General features: G+C 36.3%; 1 protein-coding gene across 4 annotated transcripts in view; it reads right to left on the bottom strand.

Annotated features, from left to right (window-relative positions):
- The window catches only part of DIPK1A (divergent protein kinase domain 1A), a 102,408-nt gene that overhangs the window by 67,328 nt on the left and 9,396 nt on the right, over positions 1–25,684 (bottom strand). The window contains exon 2 of one of the 4 annotated variants that reach the window (XM_070592640.1): positions 18,707–18,798. The exons of the other annotated variants lie outside the window; for them this stretch is intronic. Coding sequence (XP_070448741.1) covers positions 18,707–18,798 — 92 coding nt within the window. The remainder of the gene's footprint in view (positions 1–18,706; positions 18,799–25,684) is intronic. 4 annotated transcript variants of the gene reach the window in all.

Here is a 25,684-nt window from a genome sequence, read left to right as displayed (position 1 = left end):
GTTCTAGCATCATTTGTTGAAAAGACTATTCATTCTCCACCAGATTGCCTTTGCTCCTTCGTCTAAGATCAGTTGCAAAAGACATACTCTTGAGCAGAGTTTTTCAAACTAGAGGTAGTGAAACCAACTTAGGGGATCATAAACAGCATTTTAAAAAATGAAATGGTCTAGACTAGAGAATATCAGAATGTAGTAAAGGTAAGTATTGTTACTGAAACTTTTGTTTCAGTTATGTGTGTGTGTGTATTGGGTCACGGTAGAAAATGTATTTCTTACTACAAATTGTGGTTGAAAAAGTTTGAATGTCATTGCTCTAGAGAATCTACTAGAGATGAAAAGATATAGCCATTAGACTTTTAAAATAACTGTCTGCCATATTCACCAGAAGTCTTCAGAGTTATATATCCCAAATGCAAATCTGATGTTCTTCTGCTTAAAACCCTTCAAGATCATTCTGAAAGCAATGGAAAGTAAAATGGAGTGATGTAAGAATAAATGCAGCAGGACCATTTAGAAGACCACTGTAATGAACTAGGCTTTGGGAGTAAAAAGGAAACAGCTCTAAGACCTAGAAAATGAACACGAAGGGAGCATAGATGAGGATATATTGAGAAAGGAATAGTAGTGATATTCACCAATCTAGGAAATGTGGGAAGTGGACCAGTTTCAAAGTAAAAGAAGGTAACTTTGGTTTTAGATATGATAAATCTGGGCTAGTGATAGGATTTCCCACTGGTGAAGTACAAGAGGCAGTTGAATTTACAGGCTTGGAGCCTAGCAAATAAGTAGCTGAGCTACCTGAAATTATGAGCATGAATCAAGTCACCCAAGTTGAGTAAACAGAATAAGAAAAATAAAAGGCAGGGCCATTCCCAGTGGCTTCGTGGTTAAGTTTGGCGCGCTCTGCTTCGGAGGCCCAGGTTTGGCTCCTGGGTGCAGACCTACACCACTCATCTCTCAGTGGCCATGCTGTGACAGCGGCTCACATATAAAATAGAGGAAGATTGGCAACAGATGTTAGCTCAAAGTGAATTTCCCTCAGCAAAGAAGAAAAAGAAAAAGAAAAGGTAAATAATGAGACCCTAAGGACCATGAGCATTTAAGTAGTGAACAGAAAGAGGCACCCACACACAAAAAACTAAGAAATACTCAGAAAGGTATGAAGAGAACCAAGACAGTAGCATCACATGAAGTAAGGGAGACAAAACAAGATAACAGATTTAAACTCAAACAGATCAGTAATAACATGAAATATAAATGAACAAAATGCTCCTGCTAAAAACAAAGATTATCAGCCTGTTAAAAGACCAAGATTTTTCAGACTAGATAAAAACAAAACAAAACAAAACCCAATGGCGTGCTATTCATAAGACTCACATCTAATTTAAGAATATAAAAAGACTGAATGCACAGCTAATCTTCGACAAAGGAGCCGAGGGCCTACAATGGAGAAAAGAAAGTCTCTTCAACAAATGGTGCTGGGAAAACTGGACAGCCACATACAAAAGAATGAAAATTGACCATTCTTTTTCACCATTCACAAAAATAAACTCAAAATGGATCAAAGACCTAAAGATTAGGCCTGAAACAATAAGTCTTCTAGAAGAGAATATAGGCAGTACGATCTTTGACATCAGTTTCGAAAGAATCTTTTTGGACACCATAACTCCTCAGACGAGGGAAATAACAGAAACAATAAACAAATGGGACTTCATCAGACTAAAGAGCTTCTTCAAGGCAAGGGAAAACAGGATTGAAACAAAAAAACAACCCACTAATTGGGAAAAAATATTTACAGTTATTTATCCAACAAAGGGTTAATCTCCATAATATATAAAGAACTCACACAGCTCAACAACAAAAAATCAAACAACCTGATCAAAAAATGGGCAGGGGACATGAACAGACATTTCTCCAAAGATATATGGATGGCCAATAGACACATGAAAAGCTCATCATCACTAATCATCAGGGAAATGCAAATCAAAACTACACTAAGATATCACCTTACACCTGTTAGAATGGCAAAAATATCCAAAACAAAAAGTGACAAATATTGGAGAGGTTGTGGAGAAAAAGGAACCCTCATACACTGTTGGTGGGAATGCAAACTGGTGAGGCCAATGGAAAACAGCACAGAGATTTCTCAAAAAATTAAAAATAGAAAAACCTTGTGATCCAGCCATCCCACTACTGGGTATCTATCCAAAGAACTTCAAATCAGCAATTCCAAAAGTACCATGCACCCCTATGTTCATCGCAGCATTATTTACAATAGCCAAGACATGGAAGCAATCTAAGTGCCCATCAACTGATGATTGGATAAAGAAGATAAGGTATATATATACAATGGAATACTACTCAGCCATAAAAAAGGATAAAATCATCCCATTCACAACAACATGGATGGATCTTGAGGGTATTATGTTAAGTGAAATAAGCCAGATAGAGAAAGACGAACTCTGTATGACTCCATTCACAGGTGGAAGTTAACATTTAGACAAAGAGAACTGATTGGTGGTTACCAGGGGAAAGGGGGGGTGGAGGGAGGGCACAAAGGGTGAAGGGGGGCACCTACAACATGACTAACAATAATGTACAACTGAAATTTCACAAGGTTGTAAACTATCATAATCTTAATAAAAAAAGAATATAAAAAGGCTGAAAGTCAAAGAATGGAAAAAGTTATACTAAGTAAATACATACTGAAAGTTGGTGTAGCTATGGCTGATAATATAGCTATATGAGTACCAGCCAAAACAGACTTCAAGGGACACCTCCTAATGATAAAATATGAAATCCTCATGAAGATACAGCATTTTTGGATTAAAAGGCTCCTAATTATACAACCTCAAGATACATACAGCAAAAATGACAGAACTACAAGGAGAAATAGACAGATTCACATTAATTGAGGGGAATTTTAACACCTCTCTCAGTTATTGATAGAACAAGTAAACAAAAAAAAAAATCAGTAGGATTGAAACAACATGATAACATGATTAGGAAACTTGACCTAATAAAGAACACTTCACCCAACACTGCTAAATACATGTTATTTTCAAGCATACATGAACATTTTTCTTTAGCACTGAGGTATAAAAGTCTTGACAAAATTTGAAGGATCCTGATCATTCAAATAGATAAGCAACTAAAGCATAAAAGGAAAGTCTATAGCCTGAAAGGCACAGTTCAGAAAAGAAGTTTGAAAATTACAGAGCCAAAAGATCTGAAGACACCTCACCAAGAAGATATACAAATGGCAAATAAGCTTATGAATAGATGCTCCATATCATACGCCATTAGGGAACTGCAAATTAGAACAAGATACCACTATGCACTTAATAGAATGGCTAAAATTCAAAATGCTGACAATACCAAATACTGGTGAGGATGTGGAACAACAGGAACTCTTACAATGCTGGTGGGAATGCAAAGCGGTACAGCCACTTTGGAAGACAGTTTGGCAGTTTCTTATAAAATGAAACATATTATTACTATACAACCCAGCAATCATGCTCCTTGATATTCACCCAAATTAACTGAAAACATATGTCTATACAAACACCTGCACATGGACGTTTACAGCAGCTTTATTCATAAGTGCCAAAACCTGGAAGCAACCAAGATGTCTTTCAGTAGGTGATGGATAAATAAACTGTGGTACATCCAGACAATGGGATATTATTCAGTATAAAAAGAAATGAGCTATCAAGCCATGAAGTCATGGAGCAACCTTAAACGCATATCATTAAGTGAAAGAAGCCAATTTGAAAGGGCTACATACTGTATGATTTCAACTATATGACATTCTGAAAGAAGGCAAAACTATGGAGACAGTAAAAAGAATAGTGGTTGCCCAGTGTTAGGATGGCGGGAGGGATGAATCAGTGAAGCAAAGAGGAGTTTTAGGGCAGTGAAACTATTTTAAATGATACTATAATGGTGGATAGATTTCACTATGCATTTGTCCAAATCCACAGAATACACAATACCAAGAATGAACTCTAATGTAAACTATGGACTTTCGGTGATAATGACGTGTCAGTGTAGGTTCACCAACTGTCCCACTCTGATGGGGGATCTTGATAGTGGTGGAGCCTGTATGTGTATGGTGTATATGGGAACTCTATACTTTCAGATCAATTTTGCTGTGAATCTAAAACTGCTCTAAAAATAAAGTCTACTTTTAAAGAATTAAAGAGCTAAACACACATCTCAAGAAGTTAGAAAAAGAATAGCAAAACAAACTAAAAAACAAAACCAGAAAAAAAACCCGAAGGAAGTAGAAGGAAAGGGAGCAAAAATACAGAAACTAATAAAATAGAAAATAACCTAAAGTAAGGAAGATCAACAAAATGAAAACTTTGTTCCTTAAAAAGAAAGTTCGAAGAAGAAATAGAAAATGTGAACAGTTTCTATACCTAGAAACTGAGGACGGAAAAAGTGTCAAGAAAGTAAGCACGGTCAACAGTAACCAATGCCATAAAAAAGCAAAGTACAATTAGGATGGAAAACTGCCTGATGAATCTGGCAATAAGGAGATCACTGAAAACATTAGCAAGAACAGCTTAAGTGGAATGGCATGAAGTAGAACAAGTTTCTCAATGGAAAAAAATCCCAGACATGTTGACATTAACACTGACATTATACATCTGCAAGAAGCTAGATTTTATTTATTTTTACCTTTGCACAGTGTCTCTCACATAGATGCTCAAAACAATATTTGTTAAATTAATTCAGTTCGATGGAAAAGAAAGGACCATATATAGAGGGCTTTAAATGTTTGCCAGTATTGAGAACTGAATTAAGAAGTTTTAAGATTTCTAAACAGAAGATAGCCTGGTAAAATTGATGTGTAAAGATTAATCTAGATTTTAGCTTAATAGTTTGAAAGGAAATACTGAGGGCAGGGGGACTAGTTGGAATGTTCTTGCAGCAATCTAAACCCAGCCTGGATTAGGATGGACCAACTGCAATAAAGATGAACGGCAAAATCTGAGAGACATTATGGAAGTAAAATTACTAGGATTTGTTAATAAATCAACATGGAAGTTAGGAGAAAAGGATGTTAAAGATATCTGAAAGATTGAAAAAATTAAGAAAATGAGGACTGAAGATCAGTGGTGACATATAATGACATTTTAACTAAATGCAACTTCATCTGGATTTATTCCAATAACTTAAGGAATTCAGATTATTTAATTTTCAGCATCTAAATTTGGGTCACAAAATAAACTTTCTCAAACAAACGAATTTTAAATCCAGTCATTAATTGGGATCTTTACAAATGGATAAAAAACAGTGAAAAAAATATTCAAATTCAAATACTTTTTATTTCCAGAAGGCAAGATAACAGGATACTTTTGAAATATTTTTCATAAAATAAAGTTTTTTTTAAAAAAAATAATTTAAAGCTAGGAAACTAGTTCAAAATAAAAAAAAACTAGCATGAGAAAGTCTAACATGACAAATCTGGCAAGATATTTAATACTATATATATATATATTAGAAGTTTTCAATATACGTAAACACATAACTCACATAGTTCAAATTCATTTCCAGAGTCAGTAATATACTGTGGAAGGTTTCTCACCTTCTTCTTTTCATTTAATTTTGGCTCACCTCCACCCTCCAAACATCTTGAAACATAAGACAGAATGGAAACAAATGAACATGAGCTATCTCTGAGAGCATTTAGAATGAAATAGCTCAGCATTCCTTTTCTTTTTCACTAAACCATGCACTGCACCACAAAATTAAACAGACATCTCTAGGGATACAGATTTGCCAAGAGTGTTTCTGGCAAAAATAAAATCTGGCCCTTCTCCAGACTTCTATATATGGACAACAGTGGCTGTTCTACAGATGGAGATTGATTGCTGGCTGGCTGGTCTGTGGTTACTTAGAGGTATCAAGGTAAAGAATATTAGGCACAGATCATTTTCATGTTCAAAGACTTCTGATGCCTAACTTCTCACATTCTGCAATAATGAGAGTTATTTATTGAAGAGACAGTTATAATTCTAGCTTTTCTTTTCTTACTTTACACACAAGCAAATGGAAGCCCAGAGAACGTAGGCCATTTGCCCAGAATCACAGTTAGTAAGAACACAAAAGGCGGGCTGAGACTCCCAGTTCAACAATCTTTCAACCTCTTTATTGAGCAGTACTACCTTTCTAAATAATATTAAAAAGAACATGTTGCTTGTATCTTAAACTCTTTTTATCTAAGTCATTTCAAAAACTTGAAACTCATAGGCTCTTTTTCAATCAGTATTTTGCTGGAAATGGCAAGGTACTTTTATTTTGTGACCCTGTACATAATAGTTTTTAAAAGGACTGTGTATTTTAAGTTCTAGAGTGATCAATGTAAAATGAAGTTAGAATTAGATCAAAAACTATTAAAACACAACTAAGAAATTCTCTATCTTTAAACTTGGGAACATTCTTCAAAAATTATAGCCCAATATATTTAAAGGTGGGAGGGCAGTGGAATCAGGATCACAAGACCAGGAACTAAATCTCAGCTCGGCTACCGACTAAGCTGTGTGACTTGAGCCTGTTTCCTCCTTTTCTATAAAACAAGCAGATTGAATCAAGATCACTAAAATTAATTCCATCATTTAAAATACAATTCCAGATAACTCAAGGATAAGATCTTTATCTTATCCTTATGATTTTATAACCTATTCAAATAACAGAGCAAAGAAATAACACATTGTTCCACACTTGATAAACTAAACAAGTTAAAACACAGGAAATATCATCTCTACTATAAAAAAAAAGATGTAGATTTGGCTCTGCATAGAGTCAGAAAGAACACCATTGTCAAAAAACTATTGTACACAGCTGAAGTTACTGTGATTTAGATCAAATCTTTCTGCATTCATTTGACTAAGTAGAAAATGAATATACAAATTTAACTAGGTAGAAAAGAATTTAGAATCTTTTTGCATTCATTTAACTAAATAGAAAATGAAAAGTCTGAAAACCCAAGTCTAGTTTTTATGAAGGGAGAACAGAGAAGGAAAACATAAAAGAAACTCAGAATAGCTATTTTAGTCCAGTCCTGCCAGAACCACCATAGCAAGTACCATGTGCCTCTATCACATATTAAGAACTCTTATCTACTGCTTTATTGAATGCTGTTATATATGGCCCTGGATGATTTAACTTTTGAGCCTTTTAATGAATAGGTCACTTAGATCTTTTTTTCTTTTTAATCTACCATTAGTAGTGACAACTTTTACCTTCACTTTTCTATCACTTGAGACAACTGTTAGTTCATACAGACTACAGATGTTTCATTACATGCAATTCACTGTTAGCTCCTCGAGGGGAAACCAAAAAGTATAAACACAGTCCCGGTACCCACCACTGCCAGGAGCTTACAATTGAGTGGGATCATGCAAATTTGATGACTTGGAGTTATACTTTTAAAATTAAATTCTTACCAGTTTTTATGTCCAGTTTAACTGCATTTAGGTCCTAGGCCTGTTTGCTAAGAGACATCAAACACAAAGTTCATTTTAAGGTGCTAGAAAAGGGATAAAGGAATCATAAAGAGCTAATCCAATTGACGGTCCTAAGAAGACAATAGGAAAATGTGAGATTATCAAGCTCTGTGAGCTTGAAAGCCCTCCAAGCTCCAGCTCATTAGTCAGACCTAAAATATTTTGTTTTGATTAAACATTGAAGCTTTATATCCCTTTGAGAGAATAAATCATATTTTGGGGCTGCCTGTATCTCCAGTTCAATTTGCCTAGAGCAGTCTTGTAAAGATGGTTGGACCAGAGCAATAAGACTACTGGATTCTCAGTTTTAACAAACTGTTTATAAAGCTAATTAACTGATCTGAATTTCAGGTTTTTTCCTCTGTTAAACTGAGACAATAATATCTGTCTTGAAAACCTTGCAATGCTAGTTACCATAAGGATCAAAATGAAACAGTGTAAATGCGAGTACTTTGTAAGCTGTTCTATAAATGTAAGGTAATATTATTATTGATCTTAATTTTTTAAAACCTTTCATATAAAGTCCCAAACTAGATACTGTCAGATCTACATCTTTCTCCCATCACTTCAACTTCCTCATAGCACATCAACTGGTGACTAACTGATCATGAATAATTTGCAAGTGTTACTTCACAGTTACTGCATGCTATAATTCTCCCTAACTCTAGCAGACATGACTTTCAGCTTATGGGGATCTCAACAGAAATCCCCATGCTTTGTTCTGGAGACCAAATGGCAGATCAGGAAAGAAAAAGAGGTCTCAGAACGCTCTTTCAGTCTCCATTTGAGCAAGGATTGGAACTCATTCTAGCAGTGCCAATGACTCAACTGTCACCCAAGAATACATGCTGCTTTTCAAAAAAATCTCAAAGGTCATCTGAATATCCAAGTAGGAGAAAAAAAAAGTATCTTAACCTCTAATTACACTATAGTCAAAAATCAGTTCAGAGAAAAACCTAAAATATCTTTGTGATCTTAGAGTATTTAAATCCTCTTAAAAAGGACATAAAAACTCTGACCATAAAAAATTAACAAAATTGATTATATTAAGAATTTCTATTCAAGAAAAACATTAAAACAAAACGACAACCCACAAAAGTACAAGGAGACATAACGATAATACATCTGAAAAATGACTTACATAGAAATTACATAGAGAATTCCTATGAATCAATAAGAAAAATATAGACCACTCAATAGAAACATGAACAAAAGACCTGCACTTGTGTGACTTCACAAAAGAGGCTATCCAAATGGCAAATAAACCTAAAAAGATGCCCAATTTCATTACTCAGGGAAATGCAAATTAAAACCACAATGTGATATCATTCTACACACATCAGAACATCTAAAATGAAGATGTACAATACCAAGTGCTGGAACGGAAACAGAGCAATTGGAACTCTCACATATATTACTGGGAGTATAAACTGGTACAATCGTCTGGAAAACTGATGGGAATTATTTATAAAAACTGAAAGTAGTGGGGCTGGCCCTGTGGCCGAGTGGTTAAGTTCACGCACTCTGCTTTGGTGGCCCAGGGTTTCGCAGGTTCGGATCCTGGGCATGGACATGGCACCGCTCATCAGACCACGCTGAGGCAGCGTCCCACATAGCACAACCAGAAGGACCTACAGCTAGAATATACGACTATGTAAGGGGGGGTGGGGGGTGCTATGGGGAGAAGAAGAAAAAAAGATTGGCAACACAGGTTAGTTCAGGTGCCAATCTTTAAAAACAAACAAACAAACTGAAAGTAGGCATATCTATGACCCAGCAATTCCTGTTCAACAGAAATGCTTACATATATTTACCAAAAGACAGGTACTAGAATGTCACAGCTTCAATATTTATAATAGCTAAAAAGTGAAACCCATTAACAGTAGAATGGATAAATAAGTTGGGGTATACTCACATAACAGAATATTATACAGCAATGAGAATATGTATAACTACATGTGACAATATGGATGAATCTCACAAATATAATTCTAAGAAAAAGAAGCCAAACCCAAAAGATATGAGTCCATTTATACAAAACATAAAAATAGACAAAACTAATCTATTCTATTAGAATCAGGATGATGGTGATAGGAAGAAAATGTGAAGGGGGCTTCTAAAGAATTGGTAAGGTTCTATTTCTTGGTCATATATATACTTTTCCATATGTATGTTATACTTCAATAAAAACTTAAGAAGCAGTACTTTTTCTTGCTACTTCATATTAAGGTTCTGGCCTTTCACATAAAAAATCAGCCCCCTTTGGATAAACGTCAAAGTACGCTATAAAAGCTAGTAACAAAAGTGATTTCAAACTAATTGCAGAGTAACTTTTACCAAGCTCACAACTTCACAGAATTAGAGATCTAGCAACAATCTAGTAGAACAGTCGGATTTTTAAAATTAAAAAGGCATTAGAAAATAATTATTTTCCTCCCCCTCCTATCACTGTTTTTATTAAGAGCTATACACAGAGCAAAGTGTACCGCATACATTATTTCATCTAATCCTCATAACTCCATGAAATAACAACTTTATTATCTTCATGAATTTACAGTGAAGGAGATTTATGTTGAGTAGGTTGTTTAAAGGCACACAGCACATACATGGTAGAGCCAGGATCTGAAACCTGGTGTGTCTGACTCCCAAGCTGATGCTCTTAACCACTATTTTAAACGGCCTTATTGTCATACTGGGGGCTGTACAGCATGGGGTGATGATAATCTTCTTTGGCTTTTGCCTAAACACTTTAGAAGGCTATATATAAACAGAACATTTCCTCCCCCTTTTTTATAAAGAGCCACAGAGGGACCAGACTGTTTAAGGAGCGAAAGCTGGGCATTAACATGTAAAGATAGAAAGCCCATGCCACCAGTAGGCCTACAATAAAAATGTTTGACAGCTTTTAACAGCTGGCTAAAAGGGAAAGCGGGTAGAGGTCTCAGCAGACTGGTCTCAAATGAAGCAATTTAGAGTGTTTGCATTTAGGCCGTAACGGAAGAAGCAGGATAGACTAAGCAATTTTGTCAAAAATGAAGATCAGTGAGAAGATTCTTGATGGTGTATAGGTGTCTGCATTTCCTTAATTCTCGCTCTAAAGAATGTTATTATTTTCTAAAGTTATGCTGACAAGTATTGCTTATGTAATATGGATGCCAGTAAAACTTTAACAAAGTTTAGGTTAGTAGAAAAAATATGACTGACTGGGACAATTGATCTTTACTGATCTTTAACCAGATATTTCTCTATTCAGAAAAGTGTCACTTGGCAGATACTTTCCCAAGTTGCAGGTATGGTATCTCAGAGGAAATAAGCACTCTCACTCATTCTACTTTGGAAAGTCCTAAACTTAAAAAGGAACTGTCAGATCTCTGTATGACTCCACTCATATGTGGAAGTTAAACATGTAGACAAAGAGAACAGATTAGCGGCTACCAGGGGAAAGGGGGGGTGGGGGTGGGCACAAAGGGTGAAGTGGTACACCTATAACACAACTGACAATAATGTACAACTGAAATTTCACAAGGTTGTAAACTATCATAATCTCAATAAAAAGTTAAAAAAAAAGTTAACTGTCAGTTTGTGTCAAAGGTCCATTTTAGAGTTAAAAATTAAACCTTGACCTGAGGATGATTCCATCATCCTTCACTTATAAGGAACTTCAAAGTTTTATTTTTGAACCATTCAAAATGAAGGTCATTTAAAGCAGACGCTATTCTTTATAAGAGAGAAAACATACTTACCAATATTATAAAACTATATACTTAATAAGTACGTTACAGTTTTTCATACCAGGTCATAATCTTAAATCATGATATAAGTGATCATGATACTCCCCATGATATAAGTGGGGATACTCCCCACTTCCATCTCTCCCAACATCTACGGGGAAAGCAGCCTCCTGGTGGTCCCATACTCCTCACAACTTCCCTATGCAGGCAGCCCAATGTTTGAATCTAAGCTACATTCACCCGCTTAGATGAAGGGCATCCCGTCTAGACATATATTTACTACTTGCCTCTTGAAAGTCTTTATAGATACAGGAGGAAAATTCCCAAGTGGCTCTCTTTAGTATATACAGCCAGTATCCCATTTACATCTCCATTGTCTTAGTCTATCTAGGCCCTTTGCTTAAGTAAAAATGTAAACTGTTTTCTTATTCAAAGTTCTACAAAAACATTAGAAGAATCATTTTCACATTAGGTAACATAAATATGCCCCTATTTACTTATTGAAGTGAAAAAATTCTGTGTAGCTTTGTAGTTTGTTAAAGCATTTGTCTATCATTGTACACAATAATGAAATTTTCTATATTCAATATGACAAAATTTAAAAATAACTGGTACATGAATTTTTAGCAATCCTTATGTAATGGATATGTTAACAGCTCTCAATAAGAAAAAGTACATTGATTCCTCCAAGATAATCATAAACATAATATCAAGATAAATAGACAATTGATTTGAAGGGAGAAATTGGCCATTTCACTAATCTGACTTCAAAAAGTTCTTAAAATAGGCAAAAGTCCAACATAGGAAGCCATGTGTTTTTTAAAAGTCATTCAAAAATATAATTTTTGTATATCATAGCACTGTATGACAGAGCTACAGCATTCTTCTTTCAATACTGAAAATATTATTAGAGGTAAGAAAAAACTAAATTGCTATTAGAGAGGTAAGAAAACACTGTCCTATCAATCATCATCATTATCTCACCAGTAAATGAAATAATAAGGCTAAGAAAGAAAAAGGACCCTGATATAAGTTAAATCACATGCTTGAAATCTCACGCAAAAGCATATTACTCATCTTAAAATTACGTAACATTAGAATTCTTTCCACTTTTCGTTAAATTCAAAATTACTTCAATAAAAATACTTGCTACATGACGCTTATAACCCAATACTATAAATAGTTAATTTCTATCACCTTTGGGGAGGGAAATCTACAAAACATAATGACTTTTACATTTACTTGGCAGATCTAGCTATGGGCCATTTTTATATTAATCTAATTTAATGAGATCTATTTTAGGTGAATTAATCCTCAGAGATACAAATTTCTTAATAAAGCAGTCATTAGTATTTTTAAATATTAACCAAAACATTCATAAATCATGCTAAGCAATGCATTAGCAAGACCAAAATTCCTCATTTTCTGCTTCTATTTGTAGCTTTCAAAGCTTAAATCTCTGCTTCCCCACTTTGCCATATTCCCCCTTTTAGCCCATGGTACCCCTTTCCTTCACATTCCACTCCTCTATCAACTAGAAAATGATCAGACATAATTCACATATATCAAATGACAAATTCATTTACATTTGCCAGTTAATGGTGAATTAGAAGGCTAAATCCCCTACTTAAGACTGGGATGTCATCAAGCAAATGGAGAGATTTTCTTTGATGGGGGGCTAGAATTAGGAAATCTAAAATCACAAATTATCTCAAGGTAAACTTGACATAGTCCTTCCAGGGGGATGGCTGGGGGTGGAAGTGAAGATCCCTTGTTACTCCGCCCTCCCTAACCGAGCCTGCTAAAAACACAACCCTCTTGTGCCTCTCTTTCTTTTTTTCTCTTGCCTGTTTAGAACACAGCAACCAAACACATCTATATTGATTCAAAAAACAGGCATTAAAAGACAATAACATTATCTAAAAACAGTACAACACAGCTTCTTCCTTTTCTTACCCTTTCTAGAACTATACTTTGTATTTTTATTTATTTAGTGGCTTTTTGGTACTACAGTCCTACCCTTAACCAACAGCTCCCAAGTTCTTTTTTCTTTTAACTACCTCTTATAATTAAGATTCTGATTTTTTTTTTAAGTATACTTTTGGAATGTAGCCCCTTAATCAATGGGGGCATTAAGTTATTAAAATCTAGCTTTTTTGTTTGTGGACGACTAAGAGAATTTTGAAAACTAATATCCCCTTGCACATTTTTAAATTTACATCTAAAATTTTTCACGATAAGTTTCAATAGTTGCAAAGGAGTAATTTCTAACATAATGTAAATACTGGTATTTTAAAATAAAGCTGTTATATCAAATGGAATACATTTATTGGATGTATCATGGATATATTTAAATGTATCAAATGGAATTTGGGCTCTTTAGCAATTTGACAGCCACCATCATCTGTTTCAAAAAACAGGAACAACTGGTTCAGAACGGTCAGAAATTTTAGATCTCTCATTTTTCTTCTTGAACTTATTTTCCTTTCTATTTTCACCGCAAATTATTTTTTTTAACTTTTAATTTGAAATATTTATAGATTCACAGGAAGGTACTAAGAAACGTACAGGGAGGTCCCATACACTCTTTACTCAGCATTCCCCAATGTTAACATCTTGCATAACTAACAACAGCACAACATCAAAACCAGGAAGTTGACATTTGTACAATCCAGAGCTTATTCATATTTTACCAGTATCTGTGCACTCATTTTGTGTCTGTGTGTACGTGTATAGCTCTATGCAATTTTACCACATGTGTAACTTCACGTAACCACCACCACAATCAAGATACTTTACTGTACCATCATCACAAGTCTCCTTTATACTACCCGTTGATAGCTACAGCTTTCCTTTCCCTGTCCCTTCCCTACCCCCTGGGCTCCACTAATCTGTTTTCCATCCATGTAATTATGTTATTTTGCAAATGTTCTATAGATGGAATCATGCAGTATGCATCCTTCTGAGATTGGCTTTTACTGATCATAAGTTCCTTGAGGTTCATCCAAATTGTTGCATGCATCAAGAAATCATTCTTTGCTGGTGCTGAATAATATTCCATGGTTTGGATGTAACATATTTTGTTTAACCATTCATCCACTGAAGGGCATCTGGGTTCTGGGTTCCCACAGTCAGTTCTGGTTTTTACAAATAAAGCGGCTAAGGACACTTGTGTACAAGTTTGTGTGAACAAAAGCTATTCGTCATCGTGGGCTGCCATAAAGAAATACCAGAGACTGAGTGGCTTAGACAGAAATTTATTTCTCACAGTCTGGAGGCTGAAGTCTGAGATCAGGGTGCCAGCATGGTCAGGTTCCAGTGAGAGCTTTCTTCCTGGCTTGCAGATGATTGCCTTCTCATTGTGTCCTCACATGGCAGAGAGAGAGCAAGCTCTCTGGTGTGTCTTCTTGTAAGAGCACTAACCCCAGCATGAGAGCACTGCCTTATGACCTCATCTAACCCTAAGGATCTCCCAAAGGCCTCATCTCCCATTATCACACCCTGGGGGTTAGGGCTTCAACATATGAATTTAGGGACACGATTCAGTCCATAGCAATAAGTTTTCATTTCTCTGGGATAAATGCCCTGGAATTTAATTGCTGGGTCATATGGTAGTTGCATGTTTAGTCTTTAGAGAAATTACCAAACTGTTTTCCAGAGTGGCTGTATTATTTATTCCCACCATCAATGTAGAGAATGATCTAGTTTCTCTACCAGCATTTGCTGTTGCCACTATTTTTTATGTTAGCCATTCCAATGATATCTCAATGTGGTTTTAATATGCATTTCCCTAATGGTTAATGAGGTTGAACATCTTTTCATGTGTTTACTTGACATATATATATCCTCTTTGGTGAAATGTCTGTGCATGTCTTTTTCCCATTTTCTAATTGGATTGTTCATTTTTTACAGTTGAATTTTGAGAGTTCTTTATATATTCTAGATACTAGGCCTTTGTTAGATATACGGCTTGCAAATATTTTCTCCCAGTCTGTAGCTTGTCTTTTCATCCTCTTAACAAGGTCTTTTGCAGAGCAAAAGATTTTAATTTTGACGAGATCAAATTTATCAATTTTCCTTTTATGTCATGCTTTTGGTGTCAAGTCTAAGAACTTTTTGCCCAGTCTTAGGCCCCAAAGATTTTCTCCTTCTTTTTTCTAGAAGTGTTATAGTTTTATGTTCACAATCTATTGAGTTAATTTCTTTTATTAAGACATAATTAACATACATTATATTAGTTTCAGGTGTACAACATAATGATTCGATATTTGTATACGTTGTGAAATGATCACAATAAGTCTAGTTAACATCTGTCGCCATTCATAGTTACAGAATTTTTTTTCTTCTGATGAGCTCTTTTGACATCTGCTGTCTTAGCAACTTTCAAACATGTAATGCAGTATTACTAACTATAGTCCCTATGCTGTACATTACATTCCCATGACTTATTTATTTTATAACTGGAAGTTCGCACCTTTTGACTCCCCTCACCCATTCTGCCCACTCCCTAGCCCCCACCTCTGGCAACCATCAATCTGTCCCATTTTGAGTTAATTTTTGTGTAAGATTTAGATCAAAGTTCTCTTTTTTTGCCAATGGATATCCAATTGCTTTAGCACCACTTATTAAAAAGGCTATCTCTCCTTTGAGAGTTTGAACTGTTTTTAGATCCTTTGTCAAAAATTAATTAGGCATATTTACGTGGCTCTATTTCTGGCTTCCCTATTATATTCCATTGATCCCTGTGTCCATCCCTCTGCCAGGACCACACTACCTTGATTAATGAAGCAATACAGTAAGCCTTAACCCCAGGAAAGGTGATTCCTTCCACAAAAATCATTTTTAATGCTAACACATTTTATGTCTGAAAGTCTTTTATTGGCCAGTCTATTATATCTTTCCTCAACAAAAATATGTCTATAAATTGAAAATAAATTTCAAAAGACTCCAAATTTTTTCTGGTTTGAGTTTCTTTACAATTATTATTGCTACCCAATCAATTAAAATATAAACACACTGTTTTTATTTTATAAGTTTTTATTTTAAAATTCTTAAACATAAGAAAGCAATTTTATTAAAGAGATGAGTGATTTAGTTCATGTTTCCATGTGGTGACTATTATTTATGTCATTAGAATGAAATAGGGCTCAGCATCAATTTTATCTCTATTTTTTGTTTTTATAACTTTAAGTGGTGAGAAATATTTTCATGTAAAAAAGAAGATGAGAGTGAAAGTCTTGTTGGAGCAATTATTTCTCAATTCTTTGAAATCTTTTGAGTTATGAGACAAAAGTAACAGTTATCTACCATCAAAAATATACTTAATGATCTATTAGTTAATTAGAAAACAATTTAATTAGGTTTTCTTTCAGTTTTGTGAGAGGCAAAAATTGGAAACTATACAACTGCAAAAGGAACTGCTATCCAGTGTTTCCCTGGGATAGTGTTACTTAGTCATTCACTGTCTTAGCACAGACATCAGTATTCTCAATAGCCTTTTGTTTGGTGCCCTGGTGGTTTTCACATCCAGAGACCTTTGTAAGATCTGAGATGGACGGGCAGTATGCCTTACTTTTGTAATAGTAGGAGGAGGGCAAGTGTGAAAGAGGAGGTGGGAAAGCAGACCCTGGACCTCCATTACAGGTACATTCTCAGGCAGAACAACATTAGGGACAAGTACATGGGGAATTTAAGGATCTACAAATCGGTTCCCTGAAACTATCCATGCCCCAGACTCCTTGAAAAGTACACCCAATTTAAAGATAAAAGCAAATGTGCATCTTGCAGCCCACAGTATCAACACCAGCGCAGGGACTACTGTACGGAAGTGAGCAGTAAATGCTTTTTGGTGAGGAAAAGTGCAACAGCAAAATGACAAGCACCAAAATAGCAACACAATATATCAAAGGAAGAACTCCACTTGAAAGCTCGCAATCAGACTGAAGCAAACTAAGTTGTTGCTTAAAGCATAATAATTAAGGCTTTTAAATTCACCAAACCATTCTGCTATGCGGACTGAAAAGGCTTGTTTATCCCTTCTCTGTCCTAGGGGAATAAGTTATCTCTCATGAGCCTTTCTGTTTCACCAAACTGCTATTTAAAAGCTGATGAAATGTTTAAGCAATTCATTACATTAATATAAAAATCTTTACAGGACAGAAGAATGATTGAAACCAAAGGGTGGGCAGCACTGAGTAATGTGGAAAGACTGTGCTCTCTGAAGGTGATGCCAAATTCCCAGTTTTTGCCTGGCTGGCTTCTACCTGTTAGTCAGATCTCAGGTAACCATCCCCTCCACAGCAACGCTCTCCAACCAGCTGGCCAATGTAGATGCTCTGACACTCATTACCACATCGCCTATTTTAATTATTTGCATGGTGCACATAGCACCTGATGTTTTCGTTCCTTGGTTATTTTTAAAATTCACTTATTACCTATCTATCAGTGCCCCTCCTAAAAACAACACACAAATTCTATATAAGCAGAGATCTATGACAGTCACTGCTACAAACCCAGTGCTTACCTGATAGACAGAAGAATAATATCCTTGTTGACTATAACCTATGGAAATCAGGCATAAAATTGATGCTAATTTTAAGACTTGAATCTTTAATTGAATAGTTTTTTCTTTTTTTACTAAAATAAACTGTTGCTATCATACAAGATTTTTTGAAAAAAATTATGCCATTATATCTTTAACCCTCTGAAGTTATTTACTCTAATTCTCTTGCCTTATTTTATTGAAACAATTTATTAATTATGCAATTCTTAAACAGATGCTACAGCCACAAAGATAAACACAGTAGGCATTCAAAAGATAGTTTAAATTCACATCAAGATTTTTAGTTCAAGACGGTAGATGGAAGACACATGTTTCCTACTTACCGCTTGCAAAACCACACTCAAATAAGGGAGGCAAAAGAAGCAATAAACCTCTAATAGCAAAGGAAAAGGGAAGTAGGGGTTCACCAGTGGATGAAAGATCCAACAAATTTCTAGAATTCAAAAAGGAGATGGAATTGTGTTGACGGATGAGACAGGCAGACAAAGCCACAGCCCAGAAGACTACACAACGCAACCTAAAAGGAGCTGGAAGCCAAAGTGCTTGTCAGAATGCTAGAAGGAATCTAGAGAGCCACTCTGCCCTGGACACCTGACGGCTCTGGGCTCTAGGCCAGCAGGCTCAAGGGAGGGCAGGAGCAAAAAGTGGGGCTGAAGACAGTGGGGATAATTGAAGGTCTGTACCTGGAACTGTGCTTGTTGGCACCCCCATCTGCTTTCCCCACCCCCACAGAGATCGCAGGCAGCTTGGCATTAGCTCTTAGTCTAAAAACGCAGATAGCTGAAGGAACAAACGACCTGTGGAAAGCCAAGGTTTCTAGTGGGAGTACAGTCTGCCCAGAGCAAAGCACTCCTCTGACACAAGGGCCCCCAGAGCCTGCGCACAGGCTCACTCACCATAGAGCAAGCAGGCCAGCCAATGCATCCTGCCCCACACAGAGGCTCAGCCATCCACTCAGGTGAGAGGCCAAGAGGGAAAAGAGACCAACCTGTAAAACAGCAGAGGAAATCCACACCAGTCCCTAAGTCTTTCTTTCTAAAATATAAATTGACAACCAAGGATTACCAGGCACATAGAGAAATCCAGCAGCATGAAAAAGAAGAGCTAAGAAAAACATATAGAAAAAGGAATCCTAAGGAGACAAATATAATTAAGAGACATAAGAAAACATTAAAAAAAATTACTATAATCAAAAGATTCAAGTGGGTATTGCAGCCATATAAAATAGGAATAGGAGGGGCCAGCCCTGTGGCCAAGTGGTTAAATTCGTGCGCTCTGCTTCGGCGGCCCAGGGTTTCGCCGGTTCGGATCCTGGGTGTGGACATGGCACCCCTCATCAGGCCACAATGAGGCGGCGTCCCACATGCCACAACTAGAAGGATCCACAACTAAAATATATACAACTATGTACTGGGGGGATTTGAGGGAGAAAAAGCAGAAAAAAAGAAAAGAAAAGAAAAAAAAAAGAGAAGACTGGCAACAGTTGTTAGCTCAGGTGCCAATCTTTAAAAAACATAAATAAATAAAATAAAATAGGAATAGGAAACCACAAAAAAGGAACAAAGAACTTGGAAGAACTTTTTTAAATTACATTTAAAATTCTTAGAATTCAAAGAGTGATTAGAAAAAGAAAATCAACAGATGATCTGGAAAACAAAATTGAGAAACTCAGAATAAGCACATATGGATAAAAAGATGGAAATAATAGAGAAACTATGAGACATAAAAAGCCAAGCCAAGAGGTAGGACATTTGACTAATAAGAACAACAGAAAGAGGGAACAGAAAAAAGAGAGGGGAGGAGCTGTTAAATAAGTAATAGAATTCCCCTAAGTTCCCCAGAGCTAAAGACCCAAGTCTTAAGAACAAAAAGGCTCAGTGAGTATACAATACAACTAAGTGATAAAAGACCCACTTCTATACATTTCCTCACGGAATTCCAAAACAAGTGTAAAAAGGACATCTTGAACAGGAAAAATGGGTCCCTCACAAAGGACTGATAATCAAACTGGCTTCTTGTCAGCAACAGAGGATGTAAGAAGACAATGGAATCACATCTTCATATTTTCTAAAGAAAATTATTTTCAGCCCAGAATTCTACACCCAAGCTAACCACAAACAAGTACTAAGGTACAATAAATATAGTTTTAGACATGACTCAGAAAGTTTACTTCCCACATATCCTTTCTAAAGAACTTATTTCAGGATATACTCCAGTAAAATGATGGCAGAAGTCATGACAGTAGAAGACACAGGATCCTGAAAACAGTCATTACAACCCAGGAGAAGAGTGGAGGAAATCCTTGGAGGACATCTGCGCAGTGGCCTAGAAAAGCATTTGGTCACGAAGGGGGATTCCACAGACTAGGAAGTATAATTGAGAGTATGGAAAAAGTGAGGCCATGATAAAGGCATATTATGCCTCCCAAAAAAAGGCAATTGGAAACTCCCTGAAAATTTCTTTTTAAAAAAAGACAAATAGCACAAAAAATCTATGTTTCGAATATGAAGCAAGCTTACAAGTACCCTGATTATAAGGAATTGATGGAGTATGAGAAAAGAGGATCTAGTTGTTATTGATCTGAGAAACTTGAGAGCCCAAGGGTCATGATCCTGGCCCTGAAGAGAAGAAAAAGTAATCTTAGCACACAAATTGGCTCTGCACTAAATATTTATAGAATCAAATCTTACTGGGTGCAAAAATAGAGATGCTCTTCATCTTAGGCCAGAACTAACTTCAATATGTTTAGTCTCAAGACATAAATTTCAGGGCCCTAAGAAAAAGACTGGACAAAAGTATTCCACTGTCCTTTTATTTTCTATAAACATGGCACCAAATGATAGCCAGTTCCTACCTACAAAGCTCTGCATAAAGGTAAGAGCTGTTTTCATTATTCAAGTGGTCCAGCACTCTAGAACTAGTTTGGTCCACTGGGATTTAGCGGGGGGCAGATGACAGAAGAAATGAGCATAACCAGGTAACCATTCCAAAAAAAAGATGTACTGACTATTCAGGGGAGAACCTGAGGCCTATGATGATCCCAAATCATAACTCTGTTACATCATTACAGATCCCAAAGACTAGGCTTTAAATCATTTTTCTTTGATTTGAATATTAAAAAGCAAGCAAGCATGATTTCTAAGCAAAAAGTAACTTTTTATAGGGGATATGCAAACATCACATGTTTTCTTCCCTACTGGCAGAAATATGGTTTGGCATCTGGGAAGGGACAAACCCTTACAGTAATTTGCTTAATAACAAGAGGCATTTGTCCTGGTCTGTTAATTCTACCTGCCTTCCCGACAAGGAGAAAATAACTTCATGCTGCAGTCAACAGATCTCAGGTTCTTAAGGGAGATTTTCCTTTATGGAAGAAGTAACAAGGCATAATAATATAACACTATTTACAGTTCTCATCTTTTAGATTCAACTTATATGGAGACTTGGTTGTGGTAATAGGACAAAATATAAAAGTTATCTACTTTGACAATGTAGAAGTGTCGCTGACAGAAAGTCAAAAAATAGGTGGAAAAAAGGAACACATGTTCTATTGCCCCTTCTTAAAAAGGGAGCAGTCAATAGACTGTCAAAAGTGGATGAAATGGAAAAGAGTTGTCAAGTTACTAAATTAAGCAACAGAAGTAAAATTAATAATACAACTATCAAAGATTGGAAAAGAATGAGATGATTGTAGTGTAAGAAGGCTAAATACTCATTTTTAAAAGTGGAAAGTCAATAGATATTATCTAAAGTTGATAAATCAAGAAATAGAGGTAAAAGTCTATTATTTAGAGCACTGGCCCCAAATCTTTTTGATCATACAACCCTCTCAGGAAAATATTTCAGAGCACAAATCCCTAACATTTGTACATTTACTTATTTATATTCTATATAAACTTATGACTATACTAATCTATTATATGTATATGGTAACTTACACAAAAATACAAAATAAAGGTATACAAGAATAATTTTGAATCTATTTTTTCAGGGGGGAAGTGCTTATTATAATAATAAACCAAAAACAGAAAATCACCAGCTATTCTGACAAAAATAAATATTTTAAGATATAAAAAAGTATATGAGAATAAATAAAACTTCAAATAATTGATTCCAGTTCCTAAATTCAGCATCTTAGGCACCTTCCAGGATGTGTACAGTTCTCTTTAGACATAGAACTCTACAAGTTAGAAGTGTAGGCACTAGGAAAGCAAAAAAAATAAGTGGTTCAAAGAAGCTACCTTTTGGGAGTTGACCTGAGGGTAAGAAGAAGCGGAAGGGGAGACTTATCGTTTGCATCATAAGCCCCTCTATACTATTTTACTTCTTGTATACATATTTTCTTTCATATAAAGAAATAGTTAATCTAACTACATCTCTACAAGCAAGTGGTTATGCTGATTCATTCCTTCAACAAACACTGAGTTCTACTCTGAGCTAGGCACAGAGGATAGAGAGAGGAAACTGACATTTCTGCTGTCAAGGAGATCAGTCTGGGGCAGAAGAAGGATATGAAAACCACTGATGACAATTCAATATCATAAATGCTGTGAGAGAAGAGTGTGCCGGATATCACGCACACAGTCTGGGCCATAGATGAGGTACACTAAGACCATGTGGGGTGTTAGGGAGGGATTGCTGAAACGTCACTCCCTTTTTGAGTTGTAACCTAAAGGAAAACTAGAAAACTGAGAATATACCAGGTGAAGAGGGATGCAGGGAAATGGGGGAAGGACATTCTAGGGCAAATAGGAAAAAGCAGGGTAGACAGATTGACACATGATAGACAGCATGGTGCGTCTGGAAAACTGGAAGTTTCTCAGGATTGCTAGAGCAAATAGTGCATGAGGTGGTAATGGCAGGAATGAAATGGCAAGATAGGAAGGGATGAGAAACAAGGGCCATGCTCAGAACTCTGCATAGTCTCATGAAGGCAATGGGAAGCCACTCAAGAATTACACTGGCAGGGAGGGAGACTTCATCAGATTTGCCCTTTGGGGAAGATTACTCTGGAAACAACGTGGAGGATGGATGTAAAGGGGGTAAATGAGGCAGGAAGCCATTGTGGAGGCTATTACAGTGGGCCTAATGAAACAAAAAGAGAGACTCATGGTCTCAGCAGGAGACAAATGGCCAAAAGGTACATGAAAAGGTGCTCACCATCACTAATTATCAGGGAAATACAAATCAAAACCACAATGAGATATCACCTTACACTTGTTAGAATGGCTGTTATCAAAAACACAAGAGACAACTACTGTTGACTTGAATGTGGAGAAAAGGGAACACTTGTGTACTGTTGGTGAATATAAACTGGTGCAGCCACTATGGAAAACAGTATGGAGGTTCCATAAAAAAACTAAAAATAGAACTAGCATATTATCCAGCATTCCTACTTCTGGGTATATATCCAGAGGAAACGAAAATAGGATATCAAAGAGATATACACACTCCCTTATTCATTGAAGCATTATTTACAAAAGCCAAGAGATGGAAACAATCTAAGTGTCCCAAGCGTATATCAATGGAGGAATGGATAAAGAATATGTGGTACACACACACACACACACACACTGGAATATTATTCATCCGTGAGAGAGAAGGAAATTCTGCCATTTGTGACAAAATGGACAGACCTTGAGGGCATTATGGTAAGTGAAATAAGCCAGACAGAAAGACAAATACTGAATGGTATCACTTATATGCAGAATCTAAAAATTAAAAGAAAAAGTCCCCAACTCATAGAAACAGAGAGTAGAAAAATGGTTGCCAGAGGCTGAGGGGCGGGAGAAATAGGGAGAGGTTGGGAAAGGGCAAAATCTGTCAGCTATAAGATGAATAAGGTGTGAGGATCTAAAGTTAAACATGATGACTAGAGTTGATAACATTGTATGAAAAAAAAAGAGAGATGATGCAATCAAAAGCTATTTAGGAGATGCACTGGAAGACTTACTGAGGGATGAAACACAAGGGTAAGGAAAGAGGGAGCGTCTAGAAGGACCTGGGTATATTTCTGTCTTGAGTAACTGAAGGGTATCACTAACTGAAACAGGGAAAAAAGCAAGTTTAGGGGGTAGGTTAGGTTTGGACATGTTGAATATGAAGTGCTATCTAGAGGTAGATATAAAATAAGCAACTGGAAATGCAGATCTGAAGTTCTCGGGGAGAGGTTTGGGCTGGTGATACAGAGTTGAGACCCATTACTATTTGGGTTGTAGTGGATGACCCAAGAAGACTGTACAAAATGAGAAATAGAAGACTGGAGTCCCAGGGAAAGCAGGGGGCAAAGGAAGATGAGACTAAAAGGAAAATGTGGAAGTATCAGCACAAGAATGAAGGAAGGTCAGAGAAGCAAGGAGGTGTAAGTAAGCAAAGAAGACGAGCTGAAATGACACAGCGTGGGATCTTGCTTGAATAGAGAAAGTAGTGAAGGCAGAGGGGGTGGACAGATTAGAAGAAATGGGAGTGGTGAGGGCCTCAGTTACAATGACAATGATGAAGATATGATGGTGGTGGCGGTAAGAGTAAAGAGTAAGAGAATGTGAAAGAGAGAGGAGTATGCGCTTTGTGTGAGCTATTGGAGCTCACTGTCTTAGAGTGGTTACAGAGTATTTTTGAATACAGGTAAAAATGTGTGTACTATACTGCATCATTTTGCACACCCTGAGTATATGCTCAGGATAAAGGACAAAACCAGGATAAGAAACAGGCTCTTTATTGGGGACAAATTTAGTTCTACCAGATCAGGTGTGATCGAAAATATTGTAAGCTGGCACACCAAAACAAAACCAAGCATTGTCTTCTTTAAGGGGTAAAGAAGAGCAATTTTAATTAATTATGGTAATAAACAGAAAGAAATAGTTTACATTTTAAAGAACCTCTTCTTACACTTCATACAGTGATATTTTCCCACTCTTACTTTAGTTTGTATAAAGGGCAGAAAAGATTTAAGAATAGCATCTATTGTAAAAACAAATATTTCCACATGCGATTGTTCAGCAGCTATCTGAATTTTCCTTCCCGTAATAAATATCCAAGATTCTTTTCATAGTAATTCCTGGAGTGATAAATACAATAATAACCCTTTCATAAAATCTCTTCTATGGCAACTTCTTTAAATCTAATAGAAATGGGAAAGAAACAAAATATTTTAGGGAATGACTAACTTTTTTAACTGTCAGAATTCAGTTGTATTCTTTCTGTGGTAGACAGAATTCTAAAGATATTTCCCAAGATTCCCACCCCCTGGTTATTTAATCAAACACTAATCTAGTACTGCTGTGAAGGGACTTTGCATTTGGAACTAAGGTTACTAATCAGCTGACTTTAAAATAGAGACATCCTGAACTATCTGGGCAGACCCAATGCAATCATATGAGCCCTTAAAAGCAGAAGAGAAAGGCAGAAGAGTCCGAGAGAGAAGGCAGAGGAAGGTAGAGAAAACAAGAGGCAGAAGAGATTTGAAGCACATGAAGGACCTCACCCACTGCTGCTGGCTCTGAAGAGGGGAGAGGGAGCCACGAACTAAGGAATGCAGGCAGCCTCAGAAGCTGAGAACAACTCCTAGCCAACAGCCGGCAAGGAAATTGAGACCTCAGTCCCACAACTGCATGGATTTGAATTCTGACAACAACCTGAGAGAGCTTGGAAGCCGATTCCTTCCCAGAGCTGCAGAAAGAAACTTAACCCTAGTGACACCTTAATTTTCAACCTTGTGAAACCTGGAGCAGAGAACCAGCTGGGCCACACTGTGCCCAGACTTTCAACCTATAAAACTGTGAGATAAGGGTACACATAAATGGGTGTTGTTTTAAGCTGCCAAATTGTGGTAATTTGTTTTAGGACCACTAGAAAACTAACACTTTTTAAAAATG

The sequence above is a fragment of the Equus przewalskii genome, chromosome 24 (genome assembly GCF_037783145.1).
Source record: "Equus przewalskii isolate Varuska chromosome 24, EquPr2, whole genome shotgun sequence".
In the NCBI taxonomy this organism is placed as follows: Eukaryota; Metazoa; Chordata; class Mammalia; order Perissodactyla; family Equidae; genus Equus; species Equus przewalskii.
This window is presented reverse-complemented; position numbering and strand designations above follow the sequence as displayed.